The 23,664-nt window shown below is 41.7% G+C and overlaps 2 protein-coding genes across 2 annotated transcripts; one reads left to right on the plus strand and one right to left on the minus strand.

Annotated features, from left to right (window-relative positions):
* Positions 1-6,691: 6,691 nt before the first annotated feature.
* Positions 6,692-12,689, minus strand: LOC131473992 (transcription factor COE3-like). Its single transcript, XM_058651680.1, has 6 exons — positions 11,662-12,689; positions 11,116-11,272; positions 10,791-10,854; positions 10,540-10,595; positions 8,691-8,764; positions 6,692-6,781 (listed from the first exon to the last, which is right to left on the minus strand). Exons 1-6 carry the CDS (start codon positions 11,790-11,792, stop codon positions 6,709-6,711), a joined length of 555 nt encoding a protein of 184 aa, XP_058507663.1. The 5' UTR covers positions 11,793-12,689; the 3' UTR covers positions 6,692-6,708.
* Positions 12,665-22,335, plus strand: LOC131474348 (transcription factor GATA-6-like). Its single transcript, XM_058652162.1, has 3 exons — positions 12,665-13,008; positions 19,850-20,051; positions 22,135-22,335. Exons 1-3 carry the CDS (start codon positions 12,665-12,667, stop codon positions 22,333-22,335), a joined length of 747 nt encoding a protein of 248 aa, XP_058508145.1.
* Positions 22,336-23,664: the final 1,329 nt, after the last annotated feature.

The raw sequence follows: 23,664 nt of genomic DNA on the forward strand, positions 1-23,664 counted from the left end.
CGACAAGGAATCACATCTCAGCGAACATATTGATCTGATTTACAAAACCTCCACTCTAATGCGAAACAAATGGCGTGGGCGTGAACTGGTACTTAACCATAAAACCCCAGCATTACTCCGTCTCCGATGAAATACCACATATATCCCTCACCAGGGCCTAATGTGCTGTTTTACGGCCAGATACGACTGAGGTTGACCCAACAGTTTGTTTGACAATTAGGGGAAACCTAATAAGGATTGAATGGGAGCGAGAACATGCCAAGAGAAAGAAAGGAGACCCTTTTTCAGAGTAGGGAAGGGAAGAGGAAAAAAAAAAACATACATCTGAGTGACCTGAATGTGATTCACAGAAATCAGGAGCTGTTTGACAAAGCTCTTGCGTCATCGTCGCTCCAGGAAACCAAACAGTGTCTTCAAAAAAAAAAAAAAGAAACGGGCTACAAAGTTTAATTATAAAAGAGAGCTGTTAAATATTTGACAAGAGACTGGCATGTTTTATTTACCTCAGATTTAATCTCAATAATGTAGTGTTTTATCCCTGCTTGCGCGTTGGCTCTGCGTGTGTGTGAGTGAAAATAGCTCTTTTTACGCAAAACATCGAAATAAATCACTGGCGTCGCCACATTTCAGTCACATTAACGCGAGAGTCGGCGAGGACGGAGCGGCTTTAACGACACAGATTTGATAACATTAGCTTACTTCTCTGTGGCATGTGTGTGTGTGTGTGTGTGTGTGTCAGTGTGTGTGTATACAAGGTCCAGTGTTGCTTTTGGCCCAGCATTCATCCCATCACCCCTGCTCTGGCCTTGTTTCTGTCAGCAGTGAACCAAGGGAGTAAAAGAGCAGGGGGGGGGAGAGAGAGAGGAAAGGAAGAGAAGGAAAGAGGGAAAGAGAAGGGGGGGAGGGGAGGGGAGGGGAGGAGGGGGTTGTCTCCATGGACAGATGGACTGCTCTTTCTCAACACATGTGGAACCATGTTTCGTCTTTCACTGCCGTCAAGCTGGAGCCGAATCCGTCGCTCTGTTGGCCCGCGCCACTCTTTCGTACTGCACACCTCTCTCTTTAGCATAGCACGCACACACACACACACACACACACACACACACACACACACATGCAGGAGTGTGCACGCGCGCAGAAACACACAAACATCTCTCCGTCTTCCTCTGCACACATGTTAAAGTCATCACCCCTGCTCAGCGCTAGTAAAACACAACACCCCCGGCTTCTCTGCTGTTGTCAAGTCTTGCCATTAGCTGATGCCACTGGGGAATCCTACCCCAGTGAGGTGGGTCTCCCCCGGGAGCGTCAGGCACCACGTTACGTTCAGCCGCCACTCATGTGAACCCAAACATGTGAGCATAATTTGGAAAATATCATTTATACTCGTGCGTCTTTGTGCGGCGTCCTGACATTTACAAACTGCGATAAAAACTGACACGAGGGAGGAGGGAATAGAAAAACAGGGCGAGAATAATTTGAGGTAATGTTTTGCTTAGTGAACAGTATTACCCAATCCTGGATGTTGGAGCAGTGGGAAGGAAGGTTTCTGGCTCTGGGGCTGCAGAGAGGGTCTGGGTTTCATTTTTCAGCAAGTGCAAGCCAACGGAGAGCTGCCAAGTACAGCTTTCGCTCTCAACACTTCCTGCTCTTCCTACTCTGGCTCGGGAGGAGACAGGCTTCACTCAAACATCATGTCGATTTAGGCAGGGGTGGCCAGTTTATTCTCCCCCCCCCCCAACACCACCCACCACCACAACCACCACCACCAATGCACGATTTCTCAATGGGCGTCAAAAGCTCAACATCTGTCACATGAATTACACCAAGCAGCCATAAGTTAAACACCACATTTGATAAATTGTTAAGCAACAAAAAATGTTCATGCATGAGTGAATGCACTGAAGGAGGCAAGGGGTGGGGGGGCGATGGGGGGGGGGGGACGTTTCCTATTCAAGTTACTATTTGGCTTCAAATTAATTGACTCACTTTAAAACACCCTGGAAAAACATAGCAGCGCAGGTCCCACAGCTCTATAATATACGTACAGGAACAAAAAAAAAAAGAAAAGAAGCAGTAACACCTGCAGCAATCAACTCTCAATCACAACAACAGTGGCCCCATCCACTGCATCATTTTCATTATGAATGGTGGGAGCACAATGCTAGATTAACACTACCTACTGAGTGCCATCTTAATTGCCTCTCTCTACAGATGCAGTGAAAACATGTCATTTAGGTGCTTCATAAACAGACTTCTCTTCACAGGTTATCAAGACGAGCGGCTCCCGTGGAAACACACACACACACACACACACACACACAGCCTCTCTCTTTCCCATGTGCTGATGTGCAATTAAAATGGTCTCAGAAATCCTCCCTGACAGTCCGGGGCTTAGCCAAAAATGTAAATGACATTAAAGGAGACAATGAATTTAATTTTGTTTAATGTCCCCTTTCACTGATTCTCATTTACATCACATTTCCACATAAAGGGCTGACCTTATAAATACTGGCATTTGTTCAGCTTTTGGAGGTAATCACGCTTTTGCAAAAACCAGATGGGAGCGCACAAATTTTCCGATTTGTTTCTTAGAAGGCCGGGGGAGCCACGAGTGTCTGTGTGTGAGTGTGTGTGTGTGTGTGTGGCGTTCTAAGGCGGCGAGCCCTTTTGTTTCTGGTAAACAACTTGACAACAAGTCAAGTGCACTCTGGGAAATGACCTCGTAGGTGTTCCACAAATGAACGATAACGCACGGTCGTTTGGAAAATACAGGCGCGCTAATGAGCGACACAACGGAAAGCTAAGCAAAATTTACATTAGGCCAAATTTTAATTGCATTAACACACGAACAGGTGCGGCGAGGCCTCCGCTTTTTTTTTTTTCTTTTTTTTTTATAAATGAGATAAATGAATAAAAGCCTCCCACAGCACAACCATGTGTGCTGACCAAAAAAATAAAGTAAGAGGAGGCGGGGGGGAGGAGGAGGAGGAGGAGGAGGAGGGAGAGAAAAAAAAACAAGTCAATGCCATGAATTATTCAGTGGCTGGGCTGCACTCCAAAAGGTCAGCGCTCTTTGACCTTTGTGACAGGAAGTGAAAGGGAGCGGCCGCGGCGGCCGGAATAAACGGAGCTGACACGTTTAGATCCGCTCGGAAAATTGACACAACGCGTTACAAGTGTATCAACATATGCGTTAAATTCACAATTAAACCACATATATAAAACCACACTTGGGTAAATTGTGTCACCTTTGAACCCATTGAGTCATTTCAACAACACCGGGGGGGCGGGCGGGGGGGAGGAGGTGGGCCGTCTTATTACAAAATCCATGCGTGAGCCAGAACAATGTATCTAATCTTTCACACGAGAGGAGACAGAGTCAATATGCAAGAGAGCGGAGACAGATCGCAGACGCAGAGAGAGTCGTCAGAAATTGAGTTATGTTTGACTCTACACTACATGCACTGTAAATGGGTGGGAAAAAAAAATCCAACATCTAACATCTAATCAGATATCGGTACCTCATTACTAAAAGACTCAAATTACCAACTGAATAAACCTACACTCCCACTTACTTTAAGGCACCATTAAGTTATAAATGTGACATCTGTAGCACTGCTGGATTTACGAGGGAGAGGTGATTACACCGAGCTGCAAAAGTGCTGCGGTCATAGCGACGGAGCAGGAATTAGTCGCAAAAAAAGGCAGAAAAAAAAAATTACAGCTTCCATTTTATTTTAATGTGAGCAGCAACAGGCTGACGTTTTTATCAACTTAGATGCGGAGGGAGAAGAGGGGGAAAAACGGCAGCTATTGAACGCGATATTTCTTTCTTTCCTCTAAGTAAAATAGAATAAAACACACGTGAACATGAAGACATTGGAGTCAAAACATATATAAAAGCAAATGCAACACAAAATAGAGCTCTTTTTCGTCTTCCAAAATGAGCACATGAATAATTCAGGGACATCAAATGTAAGTGTTGAAATATTTAAAGACCAAGCAGTGCTGAAACTTTGTGACAGCTGCTGGGCCTATATCTAACCAACTTTCTCCCCCCTCTCTCCCTCTATCTCTCTTTTTATATAAAAAAAACAGAATCCTTCCTCTTTTTAAAAAAAAAAAAAAAATCTGAGTGAAAAATCTGTATCAGAACTCTGAGAGAAAATAGGGTAAACAGATGTCTGGCTTGACCGCAGGAAAATAGGACACATTTGGAATGATAAGTTTCCCAAACTCCGTTGGATATGCCAGATCCATGGGAACGCCAGTTAATGTCTCGCTAGATGCCAGCTAGCTGTGTGTGTGTGTGTGTGTGTGTGTGTGTGTGTGCGCTCTCCCCTCCTACCATCTGGGAAAATGTTACAGCGAATGAGCGCCATCAATGATTCACTCCCAAATCTGTTTCTTAAGGTTCCTCGACCACGATGCTACTGTTTCTCCAGGAAATGTGGCAGTGCTCGCCGGGCTGCCTTGCTTTTCTTTTTTTTTTCTCTCCCTCTCTCTCTCTCCTCCTCGTACTGTAATTGTAGACAGATGAGACATGGCTGATTCAACAATCAAACCTCTCCTCTAGGTTTATGTCACTCAACTATGTTCTACTCAATTGGAAATAATCAGTTTCTGCCAGCAGCAGCAGCAGCAGCAGCAGCAGCAGCAGCAGCAGCAGCAGCAGCACAGGTGCCTGTAATGATGTGCATGAGAAAATGACAGATGTAACAGGCACGGCTGTAAAACATGGAAGCTTTAACTAAGAGCTTGCCCATGTGCACGGCGGTCAAGTAATTGCTGTAAATATTCTTGGAGAAACTCTCTCTCATGGTAAAAAACAAAACTCTGCAACCTTTTCGCAGGCAGGCGCCCCCACTCAGCGGACTGGGAACCTGTGTGGGTCTGTTAGGGTGAGCTGACGGGGCTCATAGTTACGACATGGAGACAATGGGAGGGTCTAATGAGGAACATATGCTTTTGTGTTTCAACAGAGCCGCTCATTGTGCAAGGAAAGGGATACTCCACTCCTATTCAGACACATCACAATGAAAATCCGAGCCCTCCCTGAGCCAGTTGAGCTTACAATATCCATCCGCTCCTCTCGTCCCTGTTGTTTCGTCCTTTTTATTTTCCCACCCCTCTTCTCCTCTCTTCTTCTTCCACTTTAATTCTCAGTGCATTCAATTTTTTTTCCCTTCTCCCTTCTCTTATGTTACGTGTTTTTTGTCCGGCGAGATTGGAGAAGAATGGTGTGTGCGAAACTCTCCGAGCGGCGGAGGAGGCACAAAGCCCAAACATGAAAGCAGCGGAAGTGAGGGTTGAGTGTAGACATCTCAAGTTTGTGTCACTGTAAAACTAACAAACGGCACCTGGCGTGGCAGGAATTAAGAAATCCACTTGGCACTGGATTAGGGTTAAAAAAAAATAATAAATCTCGATTAAATGTCAAATAATTAAAGTTTTGAAAGTTGAGGACAAAGTTAATTGTGCACACTCACGTCTTAAAGTCGAAGGTGTGCACACAGTGAATTATCATCATTATTATTAAATTATTCCTGCACCAGATAACAGCTACTTTCCCTGCTACATGCTGCGACTGTGATAGCAGCAGCAGCAGCAACAATATACGAGCAGCATGCAAGCGTGTAAGGAGGTGTTTCATGCATGCATGTGTGTGTCAGTCTGTCTGCATGTCTCTGTGTGTGTGTGAGCGTGTGTATCTGCATGTGTGTGTGTGTGTGTGTGTGTGGGTTTGACTTCAGACAGCAGTAGCTCTGGTAATCCATCCAGGCTCCCGGGGCAGCCGGCTCCTACTTCCTGATGCATGAGAAGCCGCTGGAGTGGAGTGGCAGCAACAACTGCTCAGCCCTATTTGATTACTAATAAGAGAGTTGTCCCCTCTGTCAGATACCAGGCATTCTCCACTAAGCAAACAGTGATTCCGGCTAGTCAAACATTAGCATTGCTGTCTCCGCCGACTACGTGGTGAGAGTTACATTGAGATCGCGGCTCAAGCCAAACCCCCTGCCTTGCCCCTATATCCACCACACACACACACACACACACACACACACCTACATATATTCAGTCTGACCTGGTCATATAGTTTCACAGTGTGAGCGGGAGGAAAGAAACGTCGATGCCTGAAAGGAAACCATCCATTCTCCCTCTTTAAGGAAGCAATGAAGGCCCAATATAAATGTGGCAGATGTAAGTTTCCTGGAGGTTGCAGAACAAAACAGCAGACATAAAAATGTTTAGCCCCCCCCCACACACACACACACACACTCCCGCTTTCGCTAAAAGCGAAAAACTTTAACGGCACCTTCGCCTAGCTCGCTCGCAGCTAACTGGAGAGGAAGGAGGCGGGCGGGCAGGGGGGGGGGGAAGCAGTCGATGGAAAACAACTATTGACAGTGCGAGCATCACTCGTCGTAAACAAAGGCAGGAAGCCAGCCAAGAAAATGTGAAGTTGCCGAAGCTAATTAGGAGTATTCCCAGCATGAGCCTCCAGTGATGGAGCCACCTGTGACTGAACAAACCCTGTCCAGGTGGCGACCGCCCCTCGGTTGCACAGGTACCTGGGAACGACGCCCCTCAGCCACTCACACACACACACACTCATTCGACCCCAAGGTTCCCACACTGACTCTGTGGGGGATGCCCAAACTGAGGGGCGAGAGTTTCATCCCGCGCTCACAAACATGGAGGGGCCTACCTGTCGATGATCACAGGGTCTGACGGAGTCTCGTTCCTGTTTCCACAGCTTTTCTTGTCACAGCATCGGCTGCAGGAGAGAGAGAGAGAGAGAGGGAAACACAGGACAATCATGAGTGAGAATTATTTTAAATAAATAAAGAACATTGATGGAGTGGAGCCTTGGAGTGGTTTTTGATAACCGGGAAACAAAATTACCACGAGACTTCCTTCACTCAAAAAAAAAAAAAAAAAAAAAATCTCACCCATTTCCATTGATGCTGATGGCTGATAAAAACGCTGGAAAACAACATGTTGTGTTGTTTGGCTTAGCGTTGGAGGGGAGGGGAGTGGGGATTGGGCCAGGAGGCAGGGGAGTCACTTTTCACAGCTTCAGCTTTTGTTTACCTCTAATTGCCAAGCTGCTATTTCTGAGGGAGATGCAAGGTGCCACCCTCAACCAATATTTCTGCGGGGCATTTATCAATTATGGCCTCAAAAGCACTAATCTATCTTCCAGCACATGTTTCAACCATCTCCTGCCCCCCATATAGAGGCTGTGGCTGATTTCTCTCATTTCTTTGATTGGAACTTGAATGCAAAAAAAAATATATACATATATATGTATATATATATATATATATATATATAACCCCGCCCCCCCACCACCACCACCACAGCCTTTATGTGAAATGAAAACATATAAACACATGTGAGTGAGATGGATTTATGCCATATGGTACTGTCAGTCAAGCACACGCTTGTTAAAAACAGGTCTGATTTACATGACTCTCCAGCATAATAATAATAATAATAATAATAACAAGAATAATAATAATAAAAGATGTGTTTTATGGCTAAGGAGCTGCACAAAAAACACAGATAAGATTAAGTCATTATTCTTATTATAGCAGCTCTTATTGTGTATATCTACTTATAGTTCTTCACTCAAAAAAACACACACACTTCCTCTTGACTAAGGGAAAAAAAATATATTACCTCTAGAGCTCGAGCATATTCACCGTGTCACAAATAAGTGATGGATGCATGTATAAATTGAGCGTGAGTGATGAGTTTATGCATGGAGACGAGGAGGAGAAGAGGAGGACAAATCATTCTCAGCTCTCTCTCTCTCTCTCTCTCTCTGTCTCTCTCTGTCTCTCTCATGCTTGCACTTGCAGCCACAGTGACTTGAACAATGCAACCGGTGCAACAAAGGAGAGGTTAACCGACAGTATCCGAATTCAATGTTCAACAAAGCTTCATGCTGAGCTCCACAATAACAACAAAAGGCGTTTCCCTCCACCACCACCACCACCCCCTTTTCTTTTTTTAGTATCAATGACACCGCTGAATGGCAAGAGGCAATATGAGAGGTTGAGATTTATGTGGTTAAATGACGCTAAAAGGCCCCGCTGATCATTGTTGACAGGTGGGATCAGCCCGAGAAGTGCATGACTTCTCTGTGCTGTGAGGAAGAGGAGGAGGAGGAGGAGAAGAAGAAGGCAAAAGAGAGAAGAAGTGATACATGGCGTTGGAGTGTCTGTGTGCGCATAACTTAGCAGGCAGCACATTGTACGTGGCAGCTGCAAGTGATGACACACAGCTCTTCAAATGTATGAAAATAAATAAGGAAAACCATAAGTTATGTAGCGTGTCACTGGCTGTTTATTATACATGTGCAGCGTGTGTGTGTGTGTGTGTGTGTGTGTGTCCTCTCCCCTCCTCTCTCACTGGAGGAGACAGTCAGTTCATTCTCACTGTCACATTCATGTTCATATCAAAGTTGAATCACAGCATATCAAAAGTTGGCCATGACAGCCATGCTCAGTGTGTGTGTGTGTGTGTGTGTGTAGTCTGGATTACTGCATCATGTCATTTTCTGCCAGAAATAATCACAGGAAAATAAACAGCCATGATGACTAAATAAATAAATAAATAAATAACAGTAGTAGTAGTAGTAGTAGTAGTAGTAGTGGAAGTGGTATAATGGAATTTACCTGCACATGATTTCGTGGGTGAGGAGAACTCTGCACATTTCTGGATTCTTGTCCTGGCCCTCATAGATTATGGCCTTTTGAGAAGAAGAGAGATTTGTGGGATTAAAAGTGAGTAAACACGTGTTTAAAATCACAAATAATCACAGCAGCTGCTGCTGAAAACTCACCAAAGATAAATCACACAAGCACAACATCACAACACTGGCAGTATCACTTCACTTAAAGTGTCAGCAGAAATCCCAACAATATTGATATTTATTGCCATTATTTTTGTTTTAAATAATAATGATAATAATAATACAAATCAGTATACATTATTATAAATTGTATTTTTTTTTCCTCTTCCCCTTTTTATTAATCTGCATAATATCCTGTGGCTCAGTGAGACACACAGAGAAAAGAGGGATTTTCATAAGGAGAGATCCAATAGAAGTGTCATCAATATGCTTATAATCTGGGGATATTTGGGGGAAAGTGTTAATGGGCAATCTGTTGTTTATTTTGAGCCGCTAACAATGATCTTTCTGTGGATAAAAAGCGGTGTCTGGCGGTACGGTTGAGTAATTTTTGAGCATTGGCTGAAACAGATGGCGTGGAGCTATCAGTTCTGCCGCTCTTCCCTTCCCTCGATCCCTCCCTCCCTCCTCTCCTCTCCTCTCCTCTCTCCTCTCCTCTCCTCTCCTTCCCTTCCCCTCTCCTTTCCTTCTTCCTTCTTCTTCATCCCATTTCTAAGGATTTACTCTTGACTCCCTCGCATACACTCAACCGGCACCAATTGCAAAGGAAAATACAGGCGGAATAATAACAATAATAATAGTAATAAATAATAATAATTATTATTATTATTTAGAAAGATGTAGCAAATTGTGATTTTACAGCCTTAAATACATGATAAAATTACACAATTTTTAAGGCGAATATGAAAGAGTGACACATGTGAACCAGGTCACTTTCTCTTCTCTTCTCTGATTTGTTTCCTAAAACACTTTATACTTGACCTCATGTGTGTATGTTTCTTTTTCTTTCTTTCTTTTTTTTCCTCCTTCCTTTTATATTTATTTATTTATTTATTCTGGGAGCCGAGCGATTATCTATATTGCTTTGATTTATGTGGCCATTTGCAGCTGTAGCAACAGAAATCCATAAATTGCTTGTTCTGCATCATTGACTCGGATCATTCGCGCAGGAATGTTTGTCTGTGACCGTGGCAGCCTTCACGGCTCTATTCAGTCAGGACACACGGATAATAACAATGATGATCATGTATAAGTATATATCTGATACATATTTTATATATTTAATAAAGAGGATGAAATAAAGCGTTAATCTCAATTTAATGTGACAAAACATACCATAAGGGCACGTCTGACTTTATTCCCTTTATAATAATAATAATAATAATAATAATAATGGTATTATTTACATCATTTAATAATAATTGCATTTATAACATTAAAATAAAATATGTTAATATTTAGATTTTAATCTACCTCTTTTGCTCATTATTCTTAAATAAAATCATCTCTGCATGCAGACACAAAAATCACCACGTGCACGTGCTGTTTTAAATTTGAAATCAGGTTTTAAAATTGACTTTGGAGCTGTCTCTTCTTATTATTACACCGCTAATTTGATTTTTGTTTATTATAATAATTATTATTATTTGTTTTATTGCAGTGCCACCGCTGCATGTTCACATGCATATTTATTTGTTGGAATTTCAAGATTTGTCACTTTGCACAATTGTAATTTCCTCTCGCATTTGTTTTTTTTTTATGTTTTTTTTTTTGCAGCATGCACGTGAGCACTGTGTGTGAGAGTGTGTGTAGATTTAAAAAGAGCAGCTTACCTGCTTCGTCATGGAATCGATTAACCGTATGTAAAGATCCTGTTCTGTTCTGACGCCTGGGGAGAAGAAGAAAAAAATAAATAATAACAAAACCAAAACACACACCAGTGAATTTTGAAGCACATTTTTTTACAAAAATAAAAACACTCTCAGCAAAAAAGTTCATCAGAACAAATGTATGTAAAATATAGATATTTATAGTAATTATTATTGTTATTATGGGGTGTTTTTAGTGGCGGTTTTGGACTCACCGTTGCTGTACAATAACTGTAGTTTGTAATGAATCCCATTGTTAGTTTTTTCACTGGTTGGCTCCTGGAGATAAATAAGAAAAAAGAAACAGTGTTTGTGGAAATTCATCCATCCATTCATTCATTCATTCATTTCACCACGTGTTCTTATATGTATGGGTGTGTGTGCGAAAAATAGTATAATAATAATTTTATGTGTGAGTGTGTAAGAGGGGAAACAGCTTGTCATGAAGGGAACGAGAGGGGGAAATCGATATGACACGTGACTGCTAATATTGATGCTTTCATTTTTATTTTATTTTTAAACCTACGAATAAAATCTTACTTTTTCCTTCTCCACAAAGTCCACAAACGCTGTCCTCTCGATCTCCACGGGCTGACCCTGTCTGTCATACAGCGCCAGCACGAAATGGAAAAAATTGGATTTTCTGAGGTTGGAAGGGGGCTGCTTTTCATAATGTGCCCGCGCCAAGCCGACACCACTGCGGGGAGAAAACAAGACACCATGTCGGTTACAGAACACCGGACACCACCGGAGCAGTGTGTGTGTGTGGCTCTGTCAGTGTGTGTTGGGGGGCGGGGGGGTAAATACACTACAGCAGGAGGATGGTGGTGATGATGAGGGTTCATGGGAAAAAAGATTTCTTGATTTGTCACAATAATGGCTAATCTGGTGTAATGAAAGAAGAGGGTGGCTGGGGGGGGTGGATAAAGCCGGAGGGGGGGCACTTTATTGGGAGATTGTAATTGATACAGGGCATTCAGGGGATTGAGGGGTCGATATGATGAAGGCAAGAAAAGGGGGGAAAAACAACAATCTAATGCGCTGATTTTTTGTTTGTTTTTTGTCTGGTTATTTTTTTTTTTTTACCTTTGCGCGGCTGTGTTTGCGTCCACCACCCCAGCTGTGTGCATCCAGGAGCGGACTGAGTTCAGTCCACCCAGCGGTTCCTCCTTCATCGTCGTCCCACCGCGCGGTATAGTTTCCTGAATCCCAAACATTTGAGCCTCCTGCGAAAAATTATTAGTGGTAGTGTGTTTGTGTGTGTTTGTGTTTGTATATGTGTGAGTGTGTGTGTTGTGGGGAGGGAAAAATAAAAAGGTCCAAGCGTCCGCGCGTGTATGCGTGTCTATGTATGTGCGCGCGTGTATGCGTGCGTGTTATTCTAAGTAAAAGTGTGTGTTATCCTTCAGGGTTTTTGTGTGTTTTTTGCTCTGCCCGAAAAGTCCCGGTCCACACACAGGTCTGCTCTTCCTCTTCAGTCCGTCCGATGTGAGCAATTCTCAAAGTGCTGCACTTAGTTAGAGCGCATGTATCCACACACTGGAAAAGTGAATTCAACTCTCTCTCTCTCTCTCTCTCTCTGTTTCTCTCTGTTTCTCTCTCTCTCTTTCTCGCTCTCTGTATGTGTGTTGCAATTGTTCCTCTTTCTTCTTCTTCTTTCTCGTTCTTGTCCTTTTTTTGTTGTTTCTTGTGAATCTTCACAGGGAAAATAAATCGATGGTTCTGGTGTGTTTTGGTGGCGGCGGCTGCTGCTCCTGATCCTGGCTCCTGCTCCTGCTGCTGCTGCTGCTCCTGCTGCTGATGCTGATGCTCTCAAAGTGCCCACATCCCTGAAGCACACGCGTCCAAAACCTTCAGGACTTCTTGTTGAATTAGAAGAAGAGGAGGAAAAAGGGAAGAAGGAGGAAAAAAAAGGAAAAAAACAAGTCAAACCCCTGCACTCCTGGAGAAAAAGGTGCTGCTACTATTACTGTTACTGCTGCTGAGGCTCAAGCTGCTGCTGCTGCTGCTGCTGCTTCTCCAGCACCACACAAGACAAACACGCGTGAAGGCTGATCACCAGTGGAGGTTTGTTGCTGGTACACAGGAGATGTGGAGAAGGGGCCCCGTTCGCGTCGCGCACGATGGATGGGAACATGCAAAACTAAGCCCTCTTTCCCCGAGGACTGAAATCTTTCCCGGGAGCCAAAACTCTAAACCCACGGGAGAGGCGCTGTCAGAGAGTGACGCGGCAAGGGGCGGGGCTTTGACCATATTTGGAGGTGTGACGGTTCCTGTGCAGGCGAGGCAGGCGGGGAGGCAGGCGCGCGGGCGCGCGGGAGGGGAGGCGCGCGGGCGCAAGGCAACCGGCAGCGGAGGCTCGAGCGAGCGCTTCAGTAGAACCAGACACGAGAAACGCTCCACTTTCTCCTCTTGCTTAGGCCATAAAATATGGTGAGTTTGAATTTTTTAAACCATACAAGGGAAGAAAAAAAATATGAATTTAAATATAAAATTATAATAAAATAAAATAAAAAAATATATATAATATGTGATTGAATTGAATTCGGCTGCACTAAGTATCTTATTATTATATTAGCTGGAAATTAAAAGTACTGTGCGTGTTATTCGATTAAATGTGTCATTATTAGTAATAATAGCATAAGTGGAGTGAGGTTGTTTGCATCTCTGCAGGCCATAAATCATATTCCAATCAAGTTTATAGAATATAATTCACACAAATGTAAATATTATTTTAACTCTAATTGAAATGACGCGTCTGATTTATGTGGATTTAATCCGCAACTTTCCCCCCCCATCGTTTTGTTGGAGATAAATTGACTTCCACTTGTTTTGTTTTTTGTTGCGTGCGCGTGGATCATCTCTTGATCCACGCGCCCTTCAAAGTCATGTTATGTTTCATTTACATCATCATCATCATCATCCTCACCATCATGACCCCTTTTATTATTTTTTTAAACAAAAAAATATCACGCCATTAAACAAACTTTGAGTCAGCTTGTGTGTGTGTTTATTTGTATTAGATTAACTAAATATAATAATGATAATAATAATAATAATAATATTCATAATAACAATAATAAATAACCAGAGACATCTTCATCATTTGATTAAAGAGCCGTGTCCTCTTTTTTCTCTTACATGTCCGAGTCTGTCCGAGCAGGCAATTCGGTTCATTAGTGGTGAAAAGGAGGAGAGGATGGAGGTAGAGAGGAGATGAGGAGATGAGGAGGTGGAGGAGGAGGAGGAGGTGGAGGGTGCGAGGAAGAGAGATGTGTGCTATATCCTGAGCAATCTATCTCGCTGGTGCTGAGGGTTAATAGCTGCTGCCAAAGATAAGTGAATTATAAGCTGTTGCTTTCACCTCGGCACCATCTATTGCCAAATTGCCCAGTCACAAAATAAGAGTGTTGATTATTTTTGAAACTTTTCTTTTCAAATTATACATTTTACACACATGTTTTTAAACAAGAGTAAACATGTAGCCTCCTGAAGGACATGCATGTTTCTGTCTGTCCTGCCGAGATGGCACAGAACTCTCACTCCTTCCCTTTATTTTACTTTATTCCTTTATTCCCTCTCTCTTTTTTCCCTTCTCCTCTCAGTGTTTTCAAGTCGCTTATTAGAACTTAACCCCTGATTACACGCACCGAGGCGATTTAAATCTGATTATCAAATTAGGGAGACTTTGGGAGACAAATCCGCTTAGATCTGATACTGTTGACTGGAGAGGGAAAATGGATCTGCACGCAGCCGTCACGTAGGTAACGATGCTGTCCTGAAAGGGAGTTTTAAACCGTATTTGACAACAAATGCAGCTGCCCCCGCTATTTCAGAAGATATTAAGAGGGAAAATGAATGCAAATCTGTGTGCAGGGGCCATCTGGACGTGGAGGGAGAGACACAGAGAGGCAGTGAGTGAGGGAGAGAGGGAGAGAGAGAGAGGGGAGTCAGCTGCTGCTGCTGCTGCTGCTGCTGATACTGATGCTGCTGCTGATGCTGATGCTGATGCACACACTGAATCCGTCTCAGCTCATTCTGTGGGATCATCTGCGCGCGTGGTGGGCTTTTCCAGCGTGGAAAATGCACCCTCTCTCTCTCTCTCTCTCTCTCTCTATCTCTCTCTCTCCATCACTGTGGGGTGAAGTGTTATAGCATTAAAAAAAAGAAAGAAAGAAAAATAGGTTAAATAAAGGTTTTAGTGGAGAATAATTGGAGTTACACTTTTTATTTTTTTGGGGGAAACAAGTGCATTAAATGACCAGTTGAGGCTGTTTCACAATAAGACTGGAAGATTTGGAGTCTTAACATTGACGCAAAAGTCCTGGAGACGCGTGTGCGCGCGCGTGTGACACCAAAATAAAACCAAATGTACACACACAGTTACTTTGGGTAAAAAAAAAAAAAAAGACCTCCCGTCTCGTCTTTGTGTGTGAGTGTGTGTGTGTGTGTTTGTGTGTCTCACTGTGTATGTGTGTGTGTGTGTGTGTGTGTGAATTTACGGGGCGAGGCCCTTCATGATCTCCTTACATTTGCATGTAAATGGCGACATCAGCCTGCGCGCGTGCCAGGGGCCAGCGGGCCTCCCAGATGTCAAGGCAAAGTCAATCAGATCCGGCCGCTGCCCAGCTGTCCATCCATGCACTTCTTTACACTCTCATTATCAGCGGCTCACCTGCATTGTGTCCTAATGGATTGATTGACGAAACAAAACAAAACAAAAAACTAAATAAATAAAAGGAAGAGGGTTATTGGGAGCCACAGCGAAGGAGTCTCTGCTTTAAAAAAAAATCATTCTTATCTTCTTCTTTCTTTTTCCCCCCTCCGATTAAATATTAATCAAATACGCCTACAGTTACGCGTCATTTCAAATTCCATATGGAACAAAACAGGCAGTCTGTGCCCACTTATTGTTTACAGCCACTCGAGCAGCTGCATTGTTTACTTCATGCCTTAAAAAACTTATAAAAAAATTATTTATTTATGTTAATGTGAGGGGGGAGGAAAAAAAATCTATTTGATTCTATAAGAGGTGTTTTTATTGTTTAACCTGTTCTCTTTTATTTAAAGGAGCCTCTTTTCAATAATATTAATAATAACAATACTAGTAATAATATTATTATTGTTATTATTATTATTTTATATGTTATAGTTTTTATATGCATTTGTACACGTTTGCACACTGCACTTTTAGTGTCCACTTTAATTAGACCATTTGCTTGTTTAAAAAGGGGGGAATTAGTTGATTGCAAAAATTAACTAATTCCAACTAAAGTAACACATAAGTAAAGTGTTAACTTCCGTGAAGTTTTAATATTTTTTAATGTTTTTTAGGACTGCTCTATGAGCCCAGGGGACACGTGCCAAATAAAGCTTTATTTTTGTTTGAATTTCACAGTTTGATTGGCTAAAAATGTAATTAAATTCTGTTATTAAATACAAAAAAAATCTCTCTCTATATATATATATATATAAAAGCCTACTCATACACAAACTTCTGCTTTCCCATCACTGTTAAACCCCACAGTGACGTTTGACACTTTCAAATATGACATTAAAACACAGATTTTTGTTTAATTTCTTTAATTATAGGAGTTAAAAACACACACACATACACACACACAGGACACAAATGGCCAAGAGTGATGAGATCAATCACACGTGTCAGCTCCTAGTTACTGAGCTGATGGACGGACAGCGCCCCTCGTTGGTTACACTTGAGATGATTGTGTCGATGCGAGCGAGGCAGCAGCTGCTGTTTCCTCACACACGCACACACACACACACACACACAGACACACACGCACGCGCGCACACACAGCCCCCAGACCCCCGAGCGGACGAAACATAATAATAATAAATTAATGTTTGTAACATAAATTATCTCAAATAATTAAACTACCTTATTTTCTTTTTCTTTTTTTCGCAGGAGTTATTAAAAGAAATTGTGTGCACGAAATTAGATTAAAAAATACATTATTATTATTAAATGACCTATGTTTTAATATTAAAACATTAAAAACAACTCCATGCACGGAGGAACCTGCACACAAGCCACACTAGTATTATTATTATTATTATTATTATTATTATTATCATCATCATTATTATTATTATTATGATGATTATTATTATTATCATTATTATTACTATTAATTTATACTCTACTGTTTTTCTACACATATATATGTGTGTGTGCGTGACCCTCACATTTCGTCACTAACTTGTGTCAGAGCGAGTGCTCGCGTGTTAATTGTGTGCAGTGGTGAGTTCCGTCAAGGGCATTGCCCGCGCGCACAATTTGCATTTCCATTCTGCCGTGGAAATGATGAGAAGAGGGATTTTTTTTTTTTTTTTTGCGCGCGCGGTTTAGAGCCTCGCGGCGCAGACTGTGGGCGAATTACATTTAAAACGAAGAGCGAGAGAAATTAAATAAGAAACCGAGACCACTTCAGGGCTATTAACATCTAAAATATCCCCTGGAAATTTGGACCAAAATACACATGACCAAATACCCAGGACACCTTCTCTCCCTCTCTCCCTGTCCTCCCCCTCTATCTGGTCTTGAGTGTGTCCATCACTGTTTTGTCAGTCTATCTAAAATTCCTTATTTCTTTAAAAAAAAATAATAACCTGTACCATATTTTTTTCCCTTCATGGTTCAAATTCTTTAGCCCTGAATCTGAATCAGTGACTCTTATCACGTTGACGCATGCACAATTCCAGCTGGACTGAGCCACTCAGGAGTTTAAAAATAAATAATAATAATACTCATAATAATATTAATAATACAAGTAAATACATACATAAATAAATGAATGAATGAATAAATAAATAAATAAATAAATAAAACTGACTTTTAAATAATGGTTCACACATCTCATCAGCAGTGAGTAGGATATGGGCACATGTTGCACTGGGCAACCTCCAAAACATGAGGCATCAGCTCTGACCTTGGTGTGTGTGTGTGTGTGTGTCTGCCTCAGCACTCAAGAAGAGAACTTCTTTAATTTGCCTGGTGTTGACCCCAGTGATGGAGCTGTTGCCAGCCCCAGTTTAACCGCTCACATTCATGGTGGAGTTTCCATCACCTGGCCCCTTTTTGGTCCTCATGACCAGGTGAGATCACCCTGTAAAGACATTTTGAATAATTTCTGTTTCTATTGTTGTGAATCTGAAGCAGAAGCAGAAGTGTAACTTCAGTTTTTCCATCTCTTTGTATGAAAAAGACACAAAAACAACAGCAATAGAAACTGACAGATTAGTTAACCATAGTGAAAGCGACATTTATAAGTAAAGTTTCATGTTGAAGTTGAATATTCCTTCACCTCACGCCTCTCTTCCTTGGATAAACTGTGTAGCCTTCAGTGAGCATCAAACCTCAAAAGATGTTAAGTTTGTCCATAGTGGGCTACTGTACATACATGGTGGTCCAAAATGGCAGCTGACAGGGTAACTCCTGATATATAAAATATAAAAGGTCACTTCGTACAATCAGGTGATAGAATGTTTTTATTTCAATGTCACTAATATCACCTAAATTTCACATACACACTTCATTTAAAACTAGTGACAAAAAAGAAAAAAATGGTTGACAAACTTAAAAAAAATACAACACCTAAATGAATAAGGTTCCTTCAAACTTAAATAAGTCACTTACATGGAGACAACTTGCTTATTTTAGTTTGAATTCACTTCATTTTTTACCCTTTTCTACCCTAGTCTTCAGTGTTAAATACAAATGGTGCAGAGTTAGTTAAATAAGTGAGGTCGATGGTTTTCTCAGTTAAAAATTGCATTTGTACAAACTTGCTGAGTGCACTATAAAAAAGAAAATGGTTGACTAACATTTAAAACAATCACACAAATTGGTAGCACCTAAATAAATACATTTGTTAACACTAAAGTCATAAGTTGTCTTCCTTTAACTCACTAACTTTAGGTTGACAGAACCTAATTCATGTAAGTGTAATCAACTGATGTTCACTGTAAAAAAGAAAATGGTTGACAAACTTCAATTGGTAAGTTTATTCAAACTAAAATGAGAAGTTGTCTTCCTATAACTTGCTAACTTTAGGTTGACAGTACTTAAGTGTTATGTGCATATGAAGTAAGTTTTTCAACCATTTTCTTTTTGCAGTGTTTAATGTGTGGTGTACACCACATTTACTGACATACACATGTCAGTAAATACAGGATTTGCTACTGGAACATTATTATTTGTTTCCCTATAAATTCCCCTATAACTTGAAACTTTAGGTTGACTGAACCTAAATCATGTTTAACTGACTGATGTTGCACTGCAAAAAAAAAAAATTACATTTTGAAAAACCTAAATTACTTCAGATGGTAACACGTAAATAAATTAAGTTCATTCAAACTAAAGAAATACATTGTCTTCCTATAATTTGCTAAGTTTAGGTTGACTCAACCTAATTTGTTCAAAGTTTTTCTATCATTTTCTTTTTTCAGTGTATACACCTATTTAATGTATGATTATTAAATATATAGTTGTATCAGTTAACACAAGATTTACTATTGTAACATTATATTTGTTCCCTACAACTTATTTAGTTTAGGTTGACTGAACCTAATTCACGTAAGTGTAATCAACTGATGTTAAGTATACTTAACTAATGACTTGGTAAGACCTTAATAAATCAAATTGATGCACACTTAAGTAATACATTGTCTTCCTATAACTCATAAACTTCAGAGTGACTCAACCCAATTTATACAAGTAATTTCTTTCACGTTTTTCAACCCTTTTCTTTTTCTAGTGTATAAGGCAATTTAATTGATAGTTATTGACATTCGTAATTCAGTCAATAAACACAATATCTAATTTGTGTCCCCTATATCTTGCAAATTTAAGGTTGACTGATTCTAATACATGTAAGTACTACACTACACTGTAAAAAGAAAATGGTGAACAAACCTTTATAAATGACTTCTCTTCACTAAATAAATTAAGTTTATTCAAACTATAAATAATAAGTTGTCTTCCTATAACTCATACATTTAATGTTAAGTGTTACCAACTGAGGTTACAGTTTATTTCCCCATGTATAAAACTGTTTATCGTATGATTATAAAGACACATAAATGTGTCAGTAAACACAACATTTCGCTGCCGTAACACTATTTCAAAAATGCCTGCGCCTCTGGTCACATCTGCTCCTCCTGCAGGACGCCGCAACAATCCTCAAGTCTGTCACATTAAAATGTACATTTTTCAACATGTTGCGTCAGTGTCTCTAATTTCCCTCCACAGGGAGATGCACCACCACCACCACCATCATCATCATCATTATCAAGGAGATGCAGATTTCTTCATCCGGCAAAAGGTGTCTCCTCTGTGCAATTTATCACCGCTGCCGCTGCAGCCGCAGTTTTTTGATTCCCAGTCAAAGATCCTTAACTCTGCTACTATTAACAGAAATGTTAATTATGGTGTCAAGATGGAGAGAGTCAAGGTGAAAAGCTGCACAGCAATAGCTAAAAATAATCCGCGGCGTGCCGGAGTACAGTGTGATCCAGCAGAGGAGTGTTACTGGCAAGGGACCTTTTTGCTGCAACAAAAGAGGAAGTGAATGAATTAGAGTGCAAGCCAGATTTTTCTGTCTTTTGTTTCATCCACACTTGTCCAAAGAAAACCTCTCCCTTTTTTTTCCCCCTTGCTATTGGGGAAGTGCTCGCAAAATTGTATAATGCTGCTCTTTGTTCTACGGGAGTCAAGCCACATGAATAGCCGTCCTGAGCAGTGAGAGCACACACACACACACACATACACACACAAACACACGCACACTGACAAACTGATCATCTTAAAAAAGCAACGCCCTGGTGCTCGCTTGGCCTACTTTCCACGGCAGCACTGGGACGTGGGAAGAGGAATAGAATTCAGGGGAGGACGCGGCTCACACGCTGGGAAAACGTTCAGTATAGCAAGTGTGATGCACACAAACACAGCCTTTGCATTGTCAACCTTAGACCGCGTTTGCCCCAGATAACTAGTCCCTGTGTGCGAGACTATTCTCTTTGACTTTGCAATTGAAATCCTGAGAAGATTATGCCGGAGCGAAAGGAGGCAAACTCCAGGGTGGGATTTCAATTGTCAATTCCTCTCGGATTTTATAGTATTATGACATATAGTGGCGCCATCTGTTACACTTCAGGTCTGCACAAGTGGAGCCTTATTCATGTAAAAATCATTACAAATATATGACGGAATAGCTAATCGCCGCGTGTGTTTTTAAAACTCGTCAATGCAGATGTGTGACGGAGCACGTGTTCCACACAGGTGATGATATTGGTGGGGTGGGGGGGTGGGGGAGGCTCTTGCGCTCCTGCAAGTTTTTGGCTAAACAGACTTCCCTGAATGTGCCGGCTAATCTGGGGCTTCTCTGTACACCGCCTAACCAAATGTCGACATCTGTGAGGGTGTGCATAAAGTAAAGCTCCTCGGAGAAACGAGGGGGGGATAATAATCTTAGTCCCCCCTCACCTTCAGCGCACCCATAGGGGTTTAAAAAGGGAGATGAAGAAATCCCATGTAAACATGCCAAGTCAAATTTTCACTTGAAATGTGACAAGGAGGCAAAAGGGCAACCTTGACGCATCGCTAATGCGGCTGCACACATGAGCTCTCGCTGCCCCCTGGATGTAAACAATTGATGTATTCAGTCCGTGCTTTAACGACTGACTCACTGCGCACACTTATTTATTTCTGTTTTTCTATTTTACTGTATATGTTGAGTGCATAGATAGGTGAGGAGGCGCGGAGAAGTCGACACACACAATCATGAAAGTGTCTGCTATAGCTTCTCCCCCCCACCCCCCCACGCCTCCGCCGCCGTCGTCAAACGTGAGTTTTTGGCTCTCCGGAGAAACGTACAAAGTTTGAGCATCTGTTCCGTCGTGTTAGTCTTTGTTGAGAAATTAAATATTGAACTGATCTAGTGTACCATGAATGTTTCACTCACACAGTGATTAGACAGACTGGAGAGGCACAACGACGACGACGACGACAACGACAATGCAGGCGACGGCGGCGCTTTACACTCGACTTTAATGTGGCATGTTTGTTTCCCCCTCGCCTTTAAGTGTTTTTTATACACCAGATTACATTGTTGTCGCAGAAAATGCTTTTTAATGTTGCCTCAATTAGTGTTAACATGCATGTGTGGCTCCAGCACACACACACATTCATATGTGAGCACAAACACAATACACATTTTTGCATTATAGTCCACGCTGAAATAATTGGATAAAAAAAAATGAAATTAGGCTTTTTGATTGTCTATCAAGTTGGAGGCAACACTTTTCTTCTCGTTTTTATGGCTCTTGTGCACACAATGAAAAGAAAAAGGTGCTGATTGGAAATGGTTATGGGTGCAGTTAGCGCGCCTTGTCCTTTGCACCACATAAATTCTCCTCTGTGACACCATTTTGGGTGAAGTGAGCGGATGAAGGGAACATGCGAGCGAGAGAAGGAAACGGTATCATCACAGAGATCATAAAATGGTGTCGTGAGTAGTCTTTTGTCCGGGACCATAGGAGAGTTCTGTTGCTAAAGGGAAGGACAAAAGCACAAGGCGCCACGGGTATAAGGTTCCCCAGAGCAACAATGCTCAAAGTTTCAACTTGCAGCGCATGGGTGTAACTTTAACTAGAATACCGTGGATCAAAGAGTCACAAACAAAGTGGGTGGAAATGCTGGAGGAGTGTCTGTGCTCGAGTGAAGGACAGGTTCACTAGAGAGAAAGCAGGAGCGAGAGAGAGAGAGACAGAGAGAGAGAGGGAGAGAGAGAGGCCATTTATGGAACAGACGAGGCAATCAAGGCTAATTACCGAGGCTGCGTTTTTGTGAACTCAAATAACTGTGCGAGTCAATTAACAAAACCGGTGTGTTTTTTAATTTTTCCCATTTACTTTTCAAATTACCTTCACACACACACACACAAAAAGAGCCGCGGCAAATCAGATGTATTTAAAAGAAATCAGATTTAAATGAAATTAAATTTAGCCAATTTGAACGTCGGCACATTCACCCAGAGAAAGAGAGAGAGAGAGAGAGAGAGTTGTTGTCCACGACACAGTCATTCCACACCACGCTTGTCTTTCACCGCTGTCATCCTTCGGAGGGGATGTGGGGAGGAATTATTCAGGGCTGCTTCTTTAAATAAGAAACACAGCCTTGAAATTTGTGAGGCTTAAGGCAACTCATCAGGTCAGATCAGTGCGACGCGGACGTGTAACCTTTAGTGCTGCAGTTCAACCTGCACATACAAGTGTTATGAGGGGTCCCTGTGGCACTCGGCTCCTCTGACATGGATTTTGAAGACTTGCCACTTTATTAGCTGCTAAGCCCCCAATACTTGTTCTATATAGTGGAGGCCTACGTTATGAGCTGGGATCTCATTGTCGTTATTAGAGGAAGAGTCTGCAGCACTCTCTCGTCCCTCTTCCTCCCCCAGGAGAGTCGGCTGACTGTTTGAAGCCAAGCTACAAGTGCAATTTAACCCATCTTATTTACAATATGATCTGTTACAAGGACATCGTTGCTGCAAGGATTTCACATCTAATAATGTGTGTGTGTGTGTGTGTGTGTGTGTCCCTTCAATGTGATTCCTTCCAGTTTCCATTGATTCTGAAAGGTTGGGGTTTTTTTTTTCTATATGTATCTCATGTTCACTTAAGCCTTTAAAGAAAACTCTCTCAATCTGTCAGAGTCAAGAGTAATCACCGAGATAAACTTTTGTGATGTCGCACGACTCCGGTTCTCCGTTGCACTCACAAGAATTTGCGTTTAAAGGTCAGAAACTGGGCAAATTAATAAATGTGACATATGCGCACATGGAGCTCTCCATGATACCGTCAACATCAGCTCGGGGAAAACAAGCCGCATGTGATCATCCCTTCTGTCAGCTCATCCTCCAAAAAATGGAAATGATCCATTGGCGTTGAATAATAAGTGCCATAGTGCCATCTAGTGCACACATTAGCACACTGTAGCAGCAGGCCCCTGTATGTAAAAAAAACACATACTCTTACTTTACATAGCAGCTCACTAAAGACGTGACAGAG

This window comes from Solea solea, chromosome 15, assembly GCF_958295425.1.
Source record: "Solea solea chromosome 15, fSolSol10.1, whole genome shotgun sequence".
Lineage (NCBI taxonomy): Eukaryota > Metazoa > Chordata > Actinopteri > Pleuronectiformes > Soleidae > Solea > Solea solea.